The sequence below is a fragment of the Acomys minous genome (genome assembly GCF_964271855.1).
Source record: "Acomys minous genome assembly, chromosome: 18".
In the NCBI taxonomy this organism is placed as follows: Eukaryota; Metazoa; Chordata; class Mammalia; order Rodentia; family Muridae; genus Acomys; species Acomys minous.
In genome coordinates, this window is record NC_140501.1 from 761,636 (window position 1) to 780,701 (window position 19,066).

The 19,066-nt window shown below is 39.1% G+C and overlaps 1 protein-coding gene and 1 long non-coding RNA gene across 5 annotated transcripts in view; one reads left to right on the plus strand and one right to left on the minus strand.

Annotated features, from left to right (window-relative positions):
- The window catches only part of ITGBL1 (integrin subunit beta like 1), a 233,011-nt gene that overhangs the window by 105,633 nt on the left and 108,312 nt on the right, over nt 1-19,066 (minus strand). Inside the window, exons 4-6 of the mRNA XM_084767838.1 lie at nt 15,354-15,476; nt 12,205-12,345; nt 9,616-9,756 (exon numbers count right to left, since the gene is read on the minus strand). Of these exons, the coding sequence (XP_084623964.1) occupies nt 9,616-9,756; nt 12,205-12,345; nt 15,354-15,476 (405 nt within the window). The remainder of the gene's footprint in view (nt 1-9,615; nt 9,757-12,204; nt 12,346-15,353; nt 15,477-19,066) is intronic.
- The window catches only part of LOC311589433, a 72,142-nt gene continuing 65,451 nt past the window's right edge, over nt 12,376-19,066 (plus strand). For 3 of the 4 annotated variants that reach the window (XR_014776549.1, XR_014776550.1, XR_014776551.1), the window contains exons 1-2: nt 12,376-12,441; nt 13,776-13,923. This is a non-coding gene — a long non-coding RNA (uncharacterized lncRNA). Of the gene's footprint in view, nt 12,442-13,775; nt 13,924-16,987; nt 17,290-19,066 lie in introns of all 4 variants that reach the window. The other variant, XR_014776548.1, reaches the window with a different exon arrangement.

Consider the following 19,066-nt stretch of genomic DNA (forward strand, 5'->3'; position numbering starts at 1 on the left):
ACTAAAATGAATTTAGTAAAAGATCTATTTCACATATTTCACATGAGAACCAGTTAGTCAGTCTAACACACTGAAATATATTATTAGGTTGTTTTTTTTTTTAAAGAAATGTGGGAGAAAGGTTTAAGATACATAAAAATAGGTGTTTTTCACCTGGCTTAAATATGCCACTGTTCTTTTCTAAGCCTCATCAGAATTTAATCTTTCAAGTGAAGAGAACTAAAAAGGGCCCTCACCACACTGATATAAATGCGATGCTTCCAATCTGGTTTGTAAAATCTGTTTATATTTTAAACCCGTAGGAGTTAGTCTCATTTCCTTCAACAAGTATTCTTTGAACTGCGTAGGCAGATCAACAAAATTGACATGAAAGATGTAGGCTGTTGTTGTTTATCCCAGTCTCAGTATCAGAAAGTATTCGAATGAGAAAAGTGTTCTCAGATTTCCTGCAGACGTGTGTGCAAGGACATACATACCTGCACATATGTGTATGAACACACATGCATGAACGCACACACATGCATATATATGTATATATAAATATATACATACGTATGTATATATACACATATATACATATATATAAATATATATACTGGCACATATATACATGTATGCACATGTGCATACACATGCACAAACACACACACACAGCTACACATATGTTGCATTTGTAGATTGTGCTCCCTTGAGTTACAAAGGCTAAACTATAAAAAATTCAATCTAGGATAAATTTAGTTAAATACATTTCAAACACTATTTTTTTCTCCTGGAGAAAACATTTGTTCCTTTAAATGCTCAAAAATATACATGGATGTAAATCTGACGGTTACAAGTGGCTACTTAAAACTGACACAAAGACCATGGACTTGAAAAATGTCGAGGAATAAATGACACTTAGCTAACTATTTCTATAACTTGCTATTTTTTTAAATCTATTTCTATATTGATTTTTTCCATTCAAGTCAAGGTAGAATGACTATTTAGTAAGTTCCTTCCATGTTTTTCTTAATGCTTCAGTAATCAATTAAAATTTCCCCACATAATATAATTTTATCATATTACTCCATTTTTTCAAACTAGTTTAGCCTACCTAGTGTATTGAGCAAGAAGGACAAAGGTTAAGGTCGTCCTGGACTACACAGTTCTGTCTCTGGGGTTTGGGAAATAGAACGGCAGGTAGTCATTCAGAATCTTGGGTTTGGAGAGAAGACTCCATCATTTAGAGCAATTGCTGCTTTTCTAGAAAACCAGATTTCAATTCCTAACACCCATGTTAGGCACATCATGACTACCTGTAACTACAGCCCCAAAGAATGCAGTGCTGGCCTCAAAGGACACTTGCACACACACACACACACACACACACACGCACGCACGCACACGCACACACGCACGCACGAACACACACACGCACATGCACACACACAGAGAGAGAGACAGAGACAGAGACAGAGAGAGGGAGGGAGGGAGAGAGAGCACGCACTAAATAAAAGTTAAAAAGCCGTTTCAAAACGAGGAAATAGAATGAAAAGTACTACTTTGGATTTTCAGTTGTACCCTTGTCAGTTCAGTCATATCTAAATATTGTCTTACAGTATTTTGTTCTGAATATGTGCATCTGTCAGTATGTGTGTGTGTGTGCATGTGCATGTGTGCATGCAGGCACGTGCACATATGTGTGCATGGGTAGGGGGTGTATGTTGTTTTTTAAAGGGTATACACAATTTCATACTATGTTGATAACAATCTAGAAATAAAGAGCTGAATGGAGCTAATTTAGATTTTGATACATTGTATGCCTGTACCTGTGAATTCCTAAGTATAAGATTTTTATACTTGAATGTACTATTGATTGGACACATGGTCAGAGCTGGAGTGGATGGATGAGAACGTCAGTTAAAAGCACATACTTGTTAATGCACTCCTGTAATTCCTTTAGACTTAAATAAGACCACTATTCTCAGGAGGACAAGAGTGAGAGCAAATGTAAGCCACATTTCATTCAATCCTTATTACATTATTGCCTTGCAAAAAATCACTGGAGAATATTGATCTTGGGTTCTTTCTTTGTCATCACACAGAAGTATTGACATACTCAATATTCAAATGTATGCCACCCTTTCTACATTATGGGGGAAAGAGGTGATTAGGAAATCTCAAAGTCTAAAGCCCTCAGAATAGTATGTAGAACTCCACAGTATTGTTAGAATTCATGAGTCCTCCAGAAATGGATGCCTGGGATTGCCATGGAGGTCAGAAACTAAGATTTATAAGAATTTGGGTATCCACAGAACAGTTCTTCCTCACTAAAACAAGTAAGATTGAACAACTGCATTGTTTTTTCCTACAGACTAAATCACAATAGTGCTTTGGCTACATGTATTTTTAGGTGACAGTGGCACAGTGAAATCTGTCAAGTTAATTAATTCCCATGAGTTTATTAATATTTATTTCTTTTTCTTTAAAAATGTAGATAATGTTTCCCTCTCATTGCAAAAAATCAAATGGAAGAATCCGTAACTGCAGAGCCCTGCAAGGTTCTGACCGCTAATGACCTCTACTCATGTGAGATGTGAACTTCTCCTTCTCAAGTGAGCTTCTCCTTCTCATGTGAGCTTCTCCTTCTCATGTGAGCTTCTCCTTCTCCTTCCCTTTCATCAGTGTGGGAGCCGCACTGGTCATATTCAAACCACTTCAACCAAACAAACAGGAATCGCAGCATCCCCACATCATGAGGCCACATATGAAAGAGGAATCTTTCTCTCTCCCCCTTCCAATCCTACCAGCCAGATAACCATAACCACCCAACCACCTCTCTCTGGAACCTACAGGTTTGGTAAGAGTAGGGAATGGGAAGAGAAAGAAAATAAAGCACAAGGGAGTGAAGAGAGTAAGTGAAGAAAACATGAATTTCTAGTGCTTAGCTTACAATAGTAGCTTTAAGCCTGAGCAACATGGCACAGGAATCGAGTTTATAAAAGGCTATGAATTACCATTACAGTGCAGTAATCATGAATGACAAAGTCCATACACATATCAGAATCAAGATCAGATATGGATCTAACAAGGAAGAGTGAAGTCATGAAAAAAACTTGAATATATATATATATATATATATATATATATAATATGTATACATTATCTTGTTTAATCATTTACTTTGTTTTCTTATTTTAAATTATTTCAATTCCTATTTGCCTCTAGAAAACATTAAAACTTTGAACTCCTACCCACATCTAGCCAATGGACAGGACATTCTCCACAGTTGAGTGGAGAGTGGGGTCTGACTTTCACACGAACTCTGGTGTCCCATATTTGACCATGTCCCCTGGATGGGGAGGCCTGGTGGCACTCAGAGGAAGGATAGCAGGTTACCAAGAAGAGATTTGATACCCTATGAGCATATACAGGGGGAGGAGGTCCCCCTCAGTCACAGTCATAGGGGAGGGGAGTAAGGGGAAAATGGGAGGGAGGGAGGAGTGGGAGGATACAAGGGATGGGATAACCATTGAGATGTAATATGAATAAATTAATAAAATATATTTTTTAAAACTTCCTTCTATACCCAACCATTGCAAATGGCACTAGCATCTACTCAGTCAGGCTAGAAATGCAATGATGATATCAGTCCTCTGCCTACATACATCACACGCTCCCCGTTGCCTGCAGAACGTTAGGGTTCTCCAGCAAGTCAGAATTCCCCTAGTAATCTACGTCCTTCCGCCTACATTCTGGTTGTTTCTCTTTTGTTCCAAACAAGTATCATATTCCTCTCTGCTCCTGCCTGGCATGCCCTCTTTATATTTCATTACCTGAAGGCCTACACTTAAGACCGAATTCCACACGTTGATCCAAGAGCATTCTGCCATGTACTCTCAACTATGTGAACGGCCACATCTCCCTAATCAGCACACTAAACAAGCTCTTGTCCCCACAGCCTCTTTGTATGCTTAGCATATAAGAAGGATTCAATAATTGTTAGCTTTTTCAAAATAACCAGTGTAGTGACACTGATAAGACAGGAGAACACTCGGATTCTCTACAATACTATGGGTAAAATGTGTTCTAGGGTTTGAAGGGTTTTTAGAAGAGTGAGTCACGAAGGTGAAAGTTCTGGAAGCAGGTTTCCCTAAGCCTTTGAAGCATACAATCATGATTATGTAGGACAGTTCTTTCATGTCCTTTTGCTAGCAAATTTTTCAGAAGCAAAAGGAGCTTCCTGTCTACCTACATGTACTATTTAAACAATCATACTAAAAAAATACACACACACACACATCTGTATTTTGTATCATTAACAAAACAACTTAGAATCTGTGACTTCCCACTGGAGGAATAGGCACATAGTATATAGATGTACATTCCTGTGCTTGTATGGATGGTGGTCAGAAGAGGGCACCAGGTATACTTTTCTATAGCTTTCTGTCTTGTTCTTTGTTGTTGTTGTTGTTGTTGTTGTTGTTGCTGTTGTTGTTGTTGTTGTTGTTATTATTATTATTATTATTATTATTATTATTAAACTTTACATCATAGACATAGCCCCCTCCCTCCTCTTCTCCAAGTCTCACACTCCCTTCGTCTTCCCCCATTCCTCCTCCCAATGCTTTAGAAAAGGGGAGGTCCACACACCCATCCACCCCAGCTCATCAAGTTGCATCAGGATCAAGCGGATCCTCTTCCCCTGTGGCCTATCATGGCGGAGGAGGGGAGAGAAGTGATCAAAATGCAGACAACAGAGTCCATGTTAAAAGCACCACCCACACCCCTGCTCCCATTACTAGAGAACCCACATGTTCTGTTAACTTCTGTGTAGGGGGCCTAGCTTCAGTCCGTGCATGGTCCTTGGTTGGTGCTTCAGTCACCACAAGCCCCTCTTGGGCCTGGTTAGTTGGCTCTGATGTTCTTCTTGTGGAGATCCTGTCATCTCCAGGCCCTTAGCTCCCCCTCACCCTGACTTTCCCATAAGACGCCTTATATTTCACCCAATGTTTGTCTGTGAGTCTCAGTATCAGTTTCACACTGCTGCTGGGTGGAGCCTCTCAGAAGACAACTCTGCTAGGCTCCTGTCTGCAAGCATAGCAGAGCATCTTTGATAACGTCAGGAGTTGGCTCTCTTCCAAGGGGTCGGTCTTGGTTTGGGCCAGGCACTGGTTGGACATTTCCTCAGTCTCTGTTCCATTTGTTATGTCGTTATCCCTGCACATCTCATAGGCAGGGTATTTTGGGGGTCAAAGTTTTTGTGTGTCGGTTGGTGTTCCCTTCCATCCACTAGGAGTCCTGTCGAGCTAAAGGGTATCGTCTTTAGTCTCCACGGCCCCCGCTACTAGGAGTGTCAGATGGAGTCACCTTGTATCCTCCCGGAAGCCTATTCTGTCTTAGGTCTCCAGCTCGTCACGGAGGTGCCCCTGACCACGCTTCCTCTTTTCCCTGAATGCCTTTTATCCTCCTACCCATGCTCTCCTCAGGCCTGATCTCTACATTCCCTCTCCTAACTTGTTCCCTCTCTTTAACCACTACCACTGTCTAGTCTATTTGCCCTTCTGAGTGATATTTACGCATCTGCCCTTGGGTCTGCCTTGCTACTTATCTTCTTCGGGTCTGTGCATTGTAGTGTGTGTAGCCTGTACTAGACACTAAAAGTGAGTACAAACATGTATCTCTTTCTGGGTCTGGGTTACCTCACTCAAGATGATCATTTCTAATTCCATCTATCTGCCTGCAAATTTCACGATTTCTTTGTTTCCAGTAGCTGAGTAGTATTCCATTGTGTAATTGTACTACAGTTTCTTTATCCATTCTTTGGTTGAGGGACATTTAGGTTGTTTCCAGATTCTGGCTATTACAAATAAGGCTGCTATGAACATAGCTGAGCAAATGCCCTTGTTGTATGGTGGAGCACCTCCAGGGTATATGCTCAGAGTAGTCTCACTGGATCTTGAGGTAGAGCTATTCCCAATTTTCTAAGAAAGCACTAGACTGATTTCCAAAGTGGCTGTACAAGTTTGTACCTCCACCAGCAATGGAGGAGTGTCTGCCTTACTCCACATCCTCCATAGTATGTGCTGTCATTTGAGTTTTTCAACTTAGCCATTCTAACAAGTGTAAGATGAAACATCAGAATAATTTTGATTTACATTTCCCAGATGACTAAGGATGTTGAGCATTCTGTAAAGGGGTGGTGAAGATCTTTTCCCAATCTGGAGGTTGCCTATATGTTCTATTGACAATTTTATTGTATTGGTTGAAGACTACTTTGTGATATTGGAAGAGATTCCATGAGGTGCTGAGAAGAAAAAAATTTTTTTCATTTAGGTGAAAAGTTATATAGACACCTATTAGGTCTATTTGATTCTTGACACCTGTTATTTTCACTATTTCTCTATCTAGTTTCTGTCTTGATGATCTGTCCCTTGGTGAGAGTGAGGTGTTTAAGTCTTCCACTATTAATATGTGAATTTAAGCCTTAATGTGTGATTTAAGTTCTAATAATGTCTCTTTGACAAATTTGGGTACCCTTGTGTTTGGGGCATAGATGATCAAGATTAAGATATCGTTTTGGTGGATTTTTCCTTTAATGAAAATGAAGTGTCCTTCCCTATATCACTGGGCTAATTTGGGCTGAAAGTCTATTTTGTTAGATATTAAGGTGGCTGTTCATCTTGCTTCTTGGATCCATTCACTTGGAAAACCTTTTCCAGTCCTTTACTCTGAGATACTATCTATGCTGCTGAGGTGTGTTTCTTGTATGCAGCAGAATGCTGGGCTCTGTTTACACATTGAATCTGTTAGCCTTTGTTTTTATTGCAAGTTTGAGTCCATGACGTTGATAGATATTAATGATCAATGATTGTTAGCTCCTTTTATTGGAATGTTGGTGGTGGTAGTGTTTGTGTGCTTGTCTTCCTTTGGTTTGTACTGTTGTGAAGTTATTTATATCCTGTTTTCTTGAGTGTTTCTGACTTTGTTGGGTTGGAGTTTTCATTTTAGTATCCTCCCTAGGGCTGAGTTTGTGAGTAGATATGGGCTAAGTTTGGTTTTCTCATGGAACATTTTTGTTTTCTTTCTCTACAGTGATTGAAAGATTTGCTGGGTATTATAGTCTCGGCTGGCTTCTGTGATCTCTTAGGGTTTACATGACATCTTCTTAGGCCTTTCTGGCTTTAATAGTCTCTGTTGAGAAGTGAGGTGTGATTCAGATAAGTCTACATTGTATGTGATTTGGCTCTTTTCCCTTGCCATTTTTAATATTTTTCTTTGTTCTGTAGATTTAGTGTTTGATTACTAAGTGGCAGGAGGAATTTCTTTTCTGGTCTAATCTACTTGGTGTTCTGTAAGCCTCATGAATGTTTAAAGGCATCTCTTTAGGTTGGGGAAAATTTCTTCTATGATTTTTAAAAAATAATTTCTGTTCCTTGGAGTTGGGAATCTTCTCTTTTCTCTATTCCTATTATTCTTGGTTTTCATCTTTCATGTGTCCTTAATTTCTTGGAAGTTTTGTGTCAGGAATTTTTCAGTTTAATATTTTTGACAGATATTTCAATTTCTTCAATTGTATCTTCTATGCCTGAGATTCTCTCCTCCTCTTGTATTCTGTTGGTGATGCTTACCTCTGTGGTTCTTGTTTTCTTCCTAAGTTTTCCATCTCCAGGATTTCCTCAATTTATGTATTCTTTATTGATTCTATTTCCATTTTCAGGTCTTAAACCATTTTATTCATTTCATTCATCTGTTTGATTGTGTTTTCCTATATTTCTTTGAGAGATTTATTTGTTTCCTCTTAAATGCCTCTACTAGCTTCATTAGCATAGTTTTAAGGTCATTTTCCTGTGTTTCCCATGTGTTAGAATATCTAGAGCTTTTTGCCATTTTTTTTTTAGATTGTGTTCTTATGCTGGCCTTGAGCCATCTGGTTGTCCTTGGCTAGTTGGCTAGTTGTTCTCTGGAACCTGCTTGGTTTCATGTGCAAGGAGCCCTATGTTGTGTGATGGGGGATGAATCTCCTTCTGTGGCCTACAGGTCTGCTGGTTATGTCCCAGCTGGACCTATAGGAATGGACTTAGTGTGTGTGTTTCTAACAAACATGTGTGACTCTGAGGTCCTGTGGTTCTCAACAAGACAGCTAGTAGAGCTGTGAACTGTAGGCTGGGTCTGCACTTCTCAGTAGTCCAGAGTCCTCTTCAGAATGACGCAGGAAGTCGGGAAATCTGAGGTGGTAACATGCATGTCTGGAAGCCAGGATCCTCTCCTCTCTCTGGGGAACATGAATGGATGCTAGCATTTCAGATTCTGTAGTGCAGTGGCTTCCTCCCCCAGCATACACTGGTACTCAGTCTTGGGTGAATACCACCATCTTTGAACCTGAGCCCTGTATGCTCCTATTATCCAGCTGGTTTCTGCAGGGGGTCAGTGGACCAGAGGCTCGAATCCTGTCCCTGGTATACAGGAGTTGTCCTCTGGGAGGTGGAAGGAGTATGAGGTCCAGATGTTGGAGCTGTGACTTGGGAGTCATGGTCAAGTAGAAGAAAGGCACTGGGTGCTTTGAGCCCTGGACTGTGCATGATGTTTAGACCTGGGAGATATCTGTTGAGGGTGGGGGGTTGGAAATGTGCTTTCCCAAACACAGAAGCTGGCATTTTGGAGTCGACAACCAGGTCACTCACTTGGTCCACAGTCTCTGATCTTCTGCTACTCAGATATGGTATGCACTAGTCCCTGCCATCTTGAAACGCCTCTGACTTGTTCTTTGAAATGGAGTTTCTCAACCTGGAGCCAGACTAGTGAGTGGCAAGCCCACTATCCCACGTGTGCCTTCCACTGGAATTCCAGGCATGCATCTAGCATGTCCAGCTTCTTCTGTGGGTTCTGGGACCAATACCTAGGGCCTTGTGTCTATGTGCTAAGTTCTGTTACCCACTAAATCGTCTCTCTAGTCCCCATATATTTTTCCTCTTGGTATGTATATTGTGAGCTTTTTAAAGTCCCAGACAATGTTTGCTTCCTTCAATGATGGACTCAGTAACCCAGACACAACCCATAAGATGGCATATAGAATCTGTACTATAAATATTTAAAGCATAAAATTCTTGAGTTCATTAACAAATATTCAATTCTAGATTGTACAATAGAGTAATTCTGTGACAATTCTATCAGTTTATAAACCATTCCCCAGGAGCTGTATTGTCCTAACTTTTGGCATGTTTCTCTTGCAGTCTCTTGCTGACAGCCAGCACATCCGCTAGCTCTGTGGCCTCAGAGTTGAGTTGAACTGGTATTTAGAGATAATGGATCTCCTCAGCAAGGGATCAGGCTAACATTAAGAGTGTGGATTTCATCTTGAGAGGAGCACGACAAAATATAGAAAACCTGGGGATACAAGTTCAGTTTGTTTCAGTGCATGCGGGAATTAGAATGACTCTGCGCAATAAGGAAGTAAGTCTTTTATGTAAAAATAAGAATCAGGTCCCCTCAGTCACAGTCATAGGGAGAGGAGTAAGGGGAAAATGGGAGGGAGGGAGGAGTGGGAGGATACAAGGGATGGGATAACAATTGAGATGTAAAATGAATAAGTTAATAAAATATATTTAAAAGAATAAGAATCAGGAGCTACCTTACCTGAGCAGAAATCATCAGAGTATCGATCATAAACAGCTCTGCAGTCCCTTTCATCACACTCACACGTGTCCCCGTGAATGTCTCCCCAGTCCCCAGTAGGATCAACATCATGGCAAGAACATTCACCACATACACACGTTCCTAGATGGTGAAAAAAAATGAATTTTATGGGGATCCAGACAAGACAAAAAGTATAAAGAAAGCATCTTGCATATTTATTATTTAAAATGCTGATTCTCTTATATTTTAAAAATATGACTATTTAAGATAAAAATACTCTAAGGGGAAACACCATCTGAAGTTGATGGCAAAGATTTCTTAATAAGTAAAACATATCTATAGTTATGTGAGATTGTTGGATATGCTGTTTGCATTGTGTTAAATTTTCTCAAGGCTAATATTAAAGCAATGTATCTTCTTTGTCTGCAAGAAACTTAGAAATGATCTGACCAAAATAAGTGAAAAATAGGTAACTAAAAAATTGTTATCAACAACATTTTGTTAGGTAAAAAGTAAATGGCTTAAGAGTTTGAAAAGTCCAGTGTGAATGGAGCATTGGGAAAAGACAATATAGATATGCCAGGAGGGGAAATGTCTTAGCCAACTTTAGAGGTGGAATCTAAGGAAACTGAACGTGGTGCTCTGGGTGGTAGAGTCCCTGGATGCCTATGAAGGAAGACTAAGTAACTTTGTTAAGTTTCATGAGGGTGGATTAGAGACAGAGCTGAGAGGTGTGACCTCCTCAGTAGGAGAGTTTGTGCTGGGAAGTGTTTTGTTGTCAGTGATATTTTCTTAACATAGGTGTCAGTGGTCAGTTTTTAGGTTAGGTAACATGCAAATTATTTGGGAACTAGAAAAGAGACCTCTTCATTGCTTCTTTAAATAAAAGTAAGTAGCAATTTGACTAAAAGTTAAATGTATAAAACAAAGCCATGGAATACAAGCAATTTTGTCTTTATTCAAAATATCTGAAACACAATTACTAAATGAAATATACTTAACTACATGAAATTTTGAAATTTAGATTGGTACAAAAACAGCCTAAGAATCCCCAAAAGAGCTGACGTAATTATTCATATGTGTGCATATAGAGGGTAAAAATGCACCCACAAACATACAACCAATTCTTAGACATCAAGATATAAAGTTTAATATGCTTAAACTAAGACTAGCAAAGGCAGAGAAATAGAAGTATCAGATAATTTATGATAAACATGGCAAGGGTTGATTGTGCCGACAACTATTGCTAAGAGTTGAAGGTAATACAATTAATCATGAATTAAACTTAGTTTCAGCATTAGATAGTCACTGGTACTGAGGTAGGTAGAATCTAGTCTTTGAGCACGTGGGTGGATGTACTACAAATGCTGGCTATGTAGCCAATAGAATATAAAGGATGGAGGCAGAAGAGAAGTGCTTATGAACACAAAGTGAGTTAGTGTGATATGTAATCGGAACTGTAGGAAGTATTCTATGTAAATAAAGGGTTTTCCTTGCTTGTTTTAGAGGGGATGTGGTATGCCCAGGATTTTGGTCATCTTTCTTCTTTAAATTCTTATGTATTTATTTATCAATATTTAAGACTCTGTGTCAGGGATTTCTCTACGAGCATAGTGTATTAAAATGACTTGTACCTTAATAGAAATGGAAAACAAAGCTTACCCAGATTTCATTTTTAATAGTTTTAAAGAAAGCAAAAACAAAACAAAACAAAAAAAAAACCCACTCATTTATATCACCAGGTAAGCAAGCATGGTTCTCTTTTATCAACCTCCACAGAGAAGGAAAAATATCAGATACTCACAGTAATAATAAAAACAAACAACAAAGTCACTTAAGTTATGCTGATGAGATGGCTCAGTGAGCAGAAGGGATCTGTGGCCAAACCTGACACCTGAGTCACATGCCCAGGGCCCACATGGTGAGACAAGTGACGGTCACAGGTTTCCCCTGACATCACAGGTATGCCTTCATCAATATACATATGTCCATACATATATAAACACAGGCACACACAATACAGTGATAAGGTGGGTTTTAAAATTTGATTTTATACCAGTAGTTAATAATTTTATGTTGTATTTTTATAAGCATAAGTATTTAAAATTTCTTTTTAACATAATTCTACAAATCACAAGGCTTCTGTTATGTATTGTTTTAAATATATATTTAGTGCTACATTCAGAAGCTAATCCCATTTATGCCAATTCTGCATTTAAGCTAAGCCTTCTCTTACCCGTGATAGAGACAGGAGGGTTTTCTGGCTGCCCCCTGCCTAATCAGACACTCATACTGTCCATGGTTCTGTGAGCCAAGAGACATTTAACATAGCTTCTCCAGAACTGCCTCTTAGCTGTTGCAGTTCTGGACAGATGCCAGAGACCTTCCAGTCCCTGCGCTAACTATTTGCTCGGCAAAGCTTAGAGAATGGCAACAAATTTATTTTCCCCTATCTACTCAGTAAAGAGAAGATTGTTGGTGTCAGTGAGGATCTCTGTCCCACACTTAAGGAAATACTGAGAAGAGGTCTTAACAATAATGAGCTTTGTTTACCACCAGGCCATGTAGTAATCTGAGAGAGCGACACACCTCTGTTGCTGCAGACTTTGCCATCTGGAGATGTGCATCTTCGCTTGCTTTCCCAGGGGGTGATGTCACACTGGAATTCACATTTATCTCCATGCCAACCAGCCTCGCAGTAACAGTTTCCACAGTAACACTTCCCATGGCCTTTACCCAAAAGAATTTTTTACAGTGAAGGAAAAAAGCAACTTTTCAAAGCAGCATTACTTTCTACCTCTTCACAATCATTTTTGCAGTTGAAAGGTATAAAGATTCCCAGATCCTTGAGGAAATTAATAAACTTATATAATATTTTCTCCCAAAACATCAGAGTTGAGCTTATATCTAAATAATTGTACAAATAAAGGCAGCCAATGTATCCTTTACCTGGTTCTACAAGGAAAATTATTAAGATGAACGTCTTTGTAAAGACATATCAAGAATGAGTATGAAAGCCAACTACCATCTGAAGTACACACAGCGCCTGACTGTGTGCAGGCTTCACTGTGTGGATGTTTCTTTGAAACAGTAATTAAAATTATTTATTTGAAATCAACTACTGAAAAAGTAGCAGTGCATATTTACTTAGGCATGCTTTATTAATGGCTGAAACATTCATCTTCTCATTTCATTGTGTTCCACAAACTGCTGTTTCACCACGTGGAAAGTTTTGAATTAAACTGATAAAATGCAATGCACCCCTAGTCTCATAATCAAACTCCAACTCCTAAGGAGAGTTAAGGATGCCCCTCATCTTGGGCTGAGACAACAAGTTACAGTGGCCATCTTGTCGTAACCTTTAACTTGTTCACTTGTACAACCCGCCATCTACAACAAACGTCACCGCTACACTTCCACCCCGAATGTCTAGCTGGCCTTCTCCAAAATATTATTTCCCTCCAAATTCACTCTCTAAATTCCCTGTTCTTTATAGCCGTTCCCTCCAAACACAGATGAATGTCCTATTCATTTCCTATTCTGGACTTTATTAATCATAAAAGCTTGTAATTTGTGAGAGTCTGACTAAGGTATTTACTCTTCTAATTCCCTCTTCCAGGGCCAGAATTCTGGGATAACTGTGGAAAAGTGACTGTGTGGCTACTTTCAATTTAATTACTTGTACATTTGCCACTATAACATTATGCTGTCTCTTTATTAGTGAATTCCTATAAATATTTATACTTTATATGCAAGTTCTTAGAATGTTTATAAAGCCAATATTTAACGTGGGTTTGTTTTAAAATAATCATTAAGGCTTTAATTCTGAAAGGAGACATGGGGAGTAGATCTGGGAGAGAAGGGACATGGGGGGGGGGACTGGAAGGCGTACAGGAAGGAGAAACTTTGGTCCAGATATAATGTATTAGAAAATAATCCATTTTAAGTTTTAAAAAGATAAGGTAATGGAATGAAAGGTAAAAAAATAAATAAATAACACATTGGGACAACAGAAGATTATTAAAATAAAAATGTAACCTTCAGGGCAATGCATGTCCCAGGCAACAAACATAAATTTCAAATGTGTGTGTATACTGATAGAGGAAAATATCTTTTTCTGTTTAGTGTCAGTGATACACTAAAGAATTCTTTCTCTACAGATTGTTTCCATTGTGAATGACACATGGAAAGTTCTAGAATTCTAACAATGTCACTCCCAGAGTGCTACTGGATACTGGATACATGGCCAGAGACTATGAAATTCCTGAGATCAGATCAAGTGGAAATACCAAGGAAAAAAGATTAAAGGTAAACATTTCCTAATGCATTGTTTTAAGTTAATTTTTCTTTTTGTATATACAGATAATGTTTGCTCCAGTGATATATATCAAAAACTATTGGTACCAAAACATTTTCAGTCTTTTTTCTGCTCATAAACAGTAAATAAAACATCCATATTGTAAATGTATAATGTCTATGGGTAATTTAATTGTAAGTATTTTGAACTTAACTCTTTCAAAACTGCTCTAAGTAGAGTCTGGCCTAGGACACTGGCTCAGAAGAGTTTCTTTCACATTTGTTTCAGCCTGGTGGGTTGTGCATGCAGGACACTAGTGACAAAGGTCATTCCAGTTTAAAGTATAAAACTTTTGGACAACGCTACAAGACTGTATCTGGAAGCCACAATGGTATTAAGGAATTGAAGATTTGTCACATAGTTGTGATGGCTTTTTGGAGTTTTCTGATTCCTTTGAGTCTTACTACGCCTGATCCTGCTGTGAGATGCCAGGGCAGATTAAGTAGGTTAAAATCCTTTTTAGAAACAACAGAAAAGAGTTTATATAGTTGAAGTGACTCCCACTCACTTCTCTCTACTGTCATTTCGTTGTGCCAACACAGTGTGCAAAGGAACTATCTGGGCAAGGCTCTGGCAGTGTATGAGCATAAAGAAAATTATAGGATGGGTGGTGAGGAAGCAACTTTCCTCAGGGAACTGGCACTTCCAAGGCAGGCATGCAGTGTAAATGCTTAAGGGTCAGAAACATGTCTGAGTGTCAGACAGATGCCAGTCTGGAGGCTATCATGCAGAAGGGATGGCCTTGGCATGTTGGTGATGCTACCTATGTCTCGTTTCCACCGATTGAATAGATACGATTCTTTCAGGTTTCATAAGTCATAATATCCACATGTGTTACAAGCCTCTGACAATGAGAAACAGGCAAAAATTAATGCAAGAGAAAATTTGACAGAATCATGGAGACATATAGAAAAGGCCAGGGGAGTGTTATCTACAAGGAGAGAAGGCACAGAAAGAAGCGGAATTAGGCTAACCATCCGATCATATTCCAGTGTCCCCTCTAGAGCCTGGAACTATCTAAAGACTTTTGATTTAGAAAGATAATAAAATTAAAACAGTTAGGAGATAAAGAAAAAAGACACAAAATAATTGTAGCTAAGGTGAACAGAAGAGACGGCCTCGTGACAGGGCTACTTCAGCGTTGTGCTGCTTTCGAGGTGCATCAGTAATGTTGCTCTCCTCTGGGAACAGCCTAGTTCTGCGTTTACTATATAGTTCCAGAATACCATTAAAGCCTTCATCTAACTCTTCTTACCCAACATTTTTTTTTTTGCAAACACATGTTCAAACTGAATCAGAGGAAAAATTTATATAAAGAAAAGCATTCAGTGAAGTGGGTGAAGAGCCAGGGGCTTTCGCTTCCCGTACGTAGCATGCGTACCTCCACACACTTCTTCCGTTTCCTCATCTATGCATTCTCTATCGTCGCACTCACAAAATTTACCATAAATGAGTCCATTTCCATCCGAGCCATCGCACTTGCACCTGCCACAGTGGCATATGCCTGGAGAAGGGAGACAAAGAGAAAAAGTCACACAATAGAAATTATAATTCATGATGCTTTTCACTACTTCTTTCAAGTGGGTGGGGAAAATTTTGGTGGTACAATACACATTTCTGTGGATATGGTGAGTAGAGAGGAAGCTGACTCTGGTACAATCATTGTAACTTTTACTTCACAGTTATTACTGTTGACCTCTGATAGTTTAATGAGCATCAATGTGAACCCTTCAAAACACAGAGATCTTATATGTATCCTTCAAAGTAAGTCATGAACGGAGATCTTCTGATCACTTGTGTCTAAAGATAGCTAAAGCACTTTTAATCTTTCTGACTGACCCCACCAGTACTCATTTAATATTTTGACCCATAAAAATGCTTTATTCATAAATATGCAAATGAATGTATGTATCCCTGATAGTGTCACATCCCAGCATTAGCTAACATCCTTGTTTTACAAATTACAGGATCACAGCGAGATTTCTTAGGCACGGATTCTGGATCATAGGAAGTCTTCAGAAAACTGTGAATCTGTCCTCTCCTCCTCTCTTTAAAACATTATTCCATTAGTCATATTCTAATTATTTTCTCCAGACTCGCCTTATATTTACAGACTCTGACAGCATTCTCATTTTTATGCCTTCCTCATTCTTCTGTTACCTAGATCACCTGAAATTTGTTTTTCTCTGTAAGAGGGCCTTTTCTCAAAAAAAAAAAAATCATAAATGAACAGTGATTTTGCAAAATCTGACTTTGTCGTTTTGTACCTTAAGGGTACTCCTGTGAATCTAGAAAACATTAAGCTCAATTCTCTTGTGTTATTTTTTTCTGAAACTTATTTTAACTTATAATCTTACTTGAAACATAATGCTGTAATTTGTGGTACTGTTCCATTTAGTTTTTTTTCTCTTATTATCACCTTTTGCTTTTACTTTCACAACTCTTAACCACCCACATATTTAGTCATTGAACTTTCTCAGGAGATAATAAAATAAGAAATTAAGTAAATCAGATAACAGAAGAAAAATACAGATGATACAAATGTATATTTTCATATTTTACAGACATACAATGCACACACATGGAGCCAGAAGCTACACAACAGAAAGTCACTTATAACAGACTCAAAGAAAATTCTTTACAAAAGTGATAATCCTCAGATTGGTTCTATTGGGGGTGGAGGGTTGGGGAGATATTGGGAAGTTGGAAATTTTTAGTTTATTGATGATACATAGAAAGAATTCCAACAAATGAATTGATATTCCAAAAAGACTTGCTTTTGCGGTATTTAGGAAAAAATGAATAGATGAGAAGTGTGGAAAATAACAATAGAGGTAAGAGTCTGACTTGAGTTTGGATAAAAGGATATGATATATACAGATGGCAGAGATTGAAAAAACCCATTGGCTACGGATCTTAAATTATCTGTTGGAATACCAGGAGCTTGCCATCGTTTGGCAGAAGAGAATAACTTGGTGAGAGATGAATACACACAAGCCATTTTTTTTCCGCCAGGAAGATGGGCACAGTCAGAAAGAACTGTCACAGCCTCCAAGTTCCACAACTCCATTCCTTACCAAGTGGGAAATTTCCAACAGCTCAGAGACTTCCTATCTCACCATCTATCAGAAATCACATCTGGTCCTCCAAGACATGGCAGATGGGAGCCAAAGCGGAAGTGTCAGACTCCTGTGTTCCTGCTGTGTCATCCTTCTTCTCACGCTTGGTTGCCAGTCACACTCTAGGATGGGTAGCATGGCTCTTGATTATTTTAACTCTAGTTTTCTCGCTGCCTAACATAGCTGGTTCTCTCCGTGGTAAGTTACCACACTTGAACACTAATCTTCCCACCGTTCTAGGCTGCTGTGCCCTCACCTTGCTTTGCACATCGTTACCTTTCTGGCTCCACTATAGCGGAAGCTTCTGGCAGTTCTGTGTTCTTAGTTCCTTCTGAACATGCCTTCAGTTCATACCCCACAATGGTTACTTCCTCTCCCTCTTTTATACTAAAGATGCTTCCATGGAACCAAATTCTAAGGGAAATGTTTTAGTTAGGGTTTCTATTGCTGCTATGAAAGACCATGTGTTGGGGAGGAAAGGATTTATTTGGCATAAACGTCCATATCACTGTTCACCATAGAAGGAGATCAAGATAGGAATTCAAACAAGGCAGGAGCCTGGAGGCAGGAGGTGTGGAGGAGTGCTGTGCCTCAGTGCTTGCTCAGCCTGCTTTCTTATAGAACGCGAGCCCCCCAGTCCAGGGATGGTACTGCCCACAGTGGGCTGGGCCCTCCTCTACCAATCACTAGTTTTAAAATGCCTTACAGCTGGATCTCATGGAGCCATTTTCTCAGCTGAGGCTCCTTCCACTCCAGTTTGTCAAGGTGACATAAAACTAGCCAGCACAGGGGAGTAATGCAATTTGGAGGGGCTGCTCCTGAAAAATGTTGGTGAAGGTTTATTCTTAGAAGAGATGTGGGTGAGAATGAGATTGCCAAAGCAAACCAAAAAAACAAACAAACAAACAAACAAAAAACAAAAAACAAAATCCTTAGACCTTAAAATAAAATGAGAAGGTAATAATTAAATATATATGGCAGTATAACTTTACTTTTGATATAGATCCTGATGATAACATCTCCAAAAGTTAAGGAAAATGCAGATAGGACAAATCATGCCATGGATTGAGTTTTTTTTTTTTTTTTTTTATAACTTCTAAATAATAGATGCTCCAAATGCCTAAGGTGTGGGACAAATCGACTAAATGCCATTGCACACAAAAATTCAGTACTAAGCTGTTGAAAAAATAGGAAAGACTCTCAAATACTCAGATTGCTAAATAACATAGTGAGTTTGCTGCCGTGTATGTGAAGGATAAAAGAAACATTCTGGTGGGTTAGGGTGCTTGCTCTACAAGCATGGGGGCCTGAGCTCAAATCCCCAACACCTACCTAGAAAGCCAGATAAACGTCTGTGTGTTTATAACCTCAGCACAGGAAGAGAGAGAATGGCATATTCTACGGTCTTGGTAACCAGACAGAATAGTTTAATTGGTAACTTTACCAGTCAGTGAAAGACCCTGTTAAAGCAAGACACCCAATCTATTTCTCTAGGCTCCATATACCTCCAGAGGTACAAGCACTTGTATACTCATGTGTGCCCACAGCTCCCACAATACACAATTTTTTTTAAATACTGAGAGAGAAGTGTGTGGCTGGCTGGGGCATAGGGGCATATGGGAAAAACCCAAAGCAGCAAAGTTCGTTCCTTACAAAGCTAACACTTACCAGATAAAAGAGTTTTTGTTGTTGTTTTATTATGCTTGTTCATTTGTTTGTTTGTTTCTTATTGTTATTGTGATTGTTTAGTTTATTCCAGACAGGGTTTCTCTGTGTAGCCTTGACTATCTTGGACTCATTGTGTAGACTAGGCTGGCCTCGAGCTCACAGAGAGGTATCTGTCTGCCTCTGCCTCCCGACTGCTGGAATTAGAGGCATGTTCCACCACACTTGCCTGATAAATTCTTTTTTAATAAAGGCTGTGATGGAGGCATCTAGAAGGATATGAGTGGGACTCTAGCAGTGACTCCTAGTA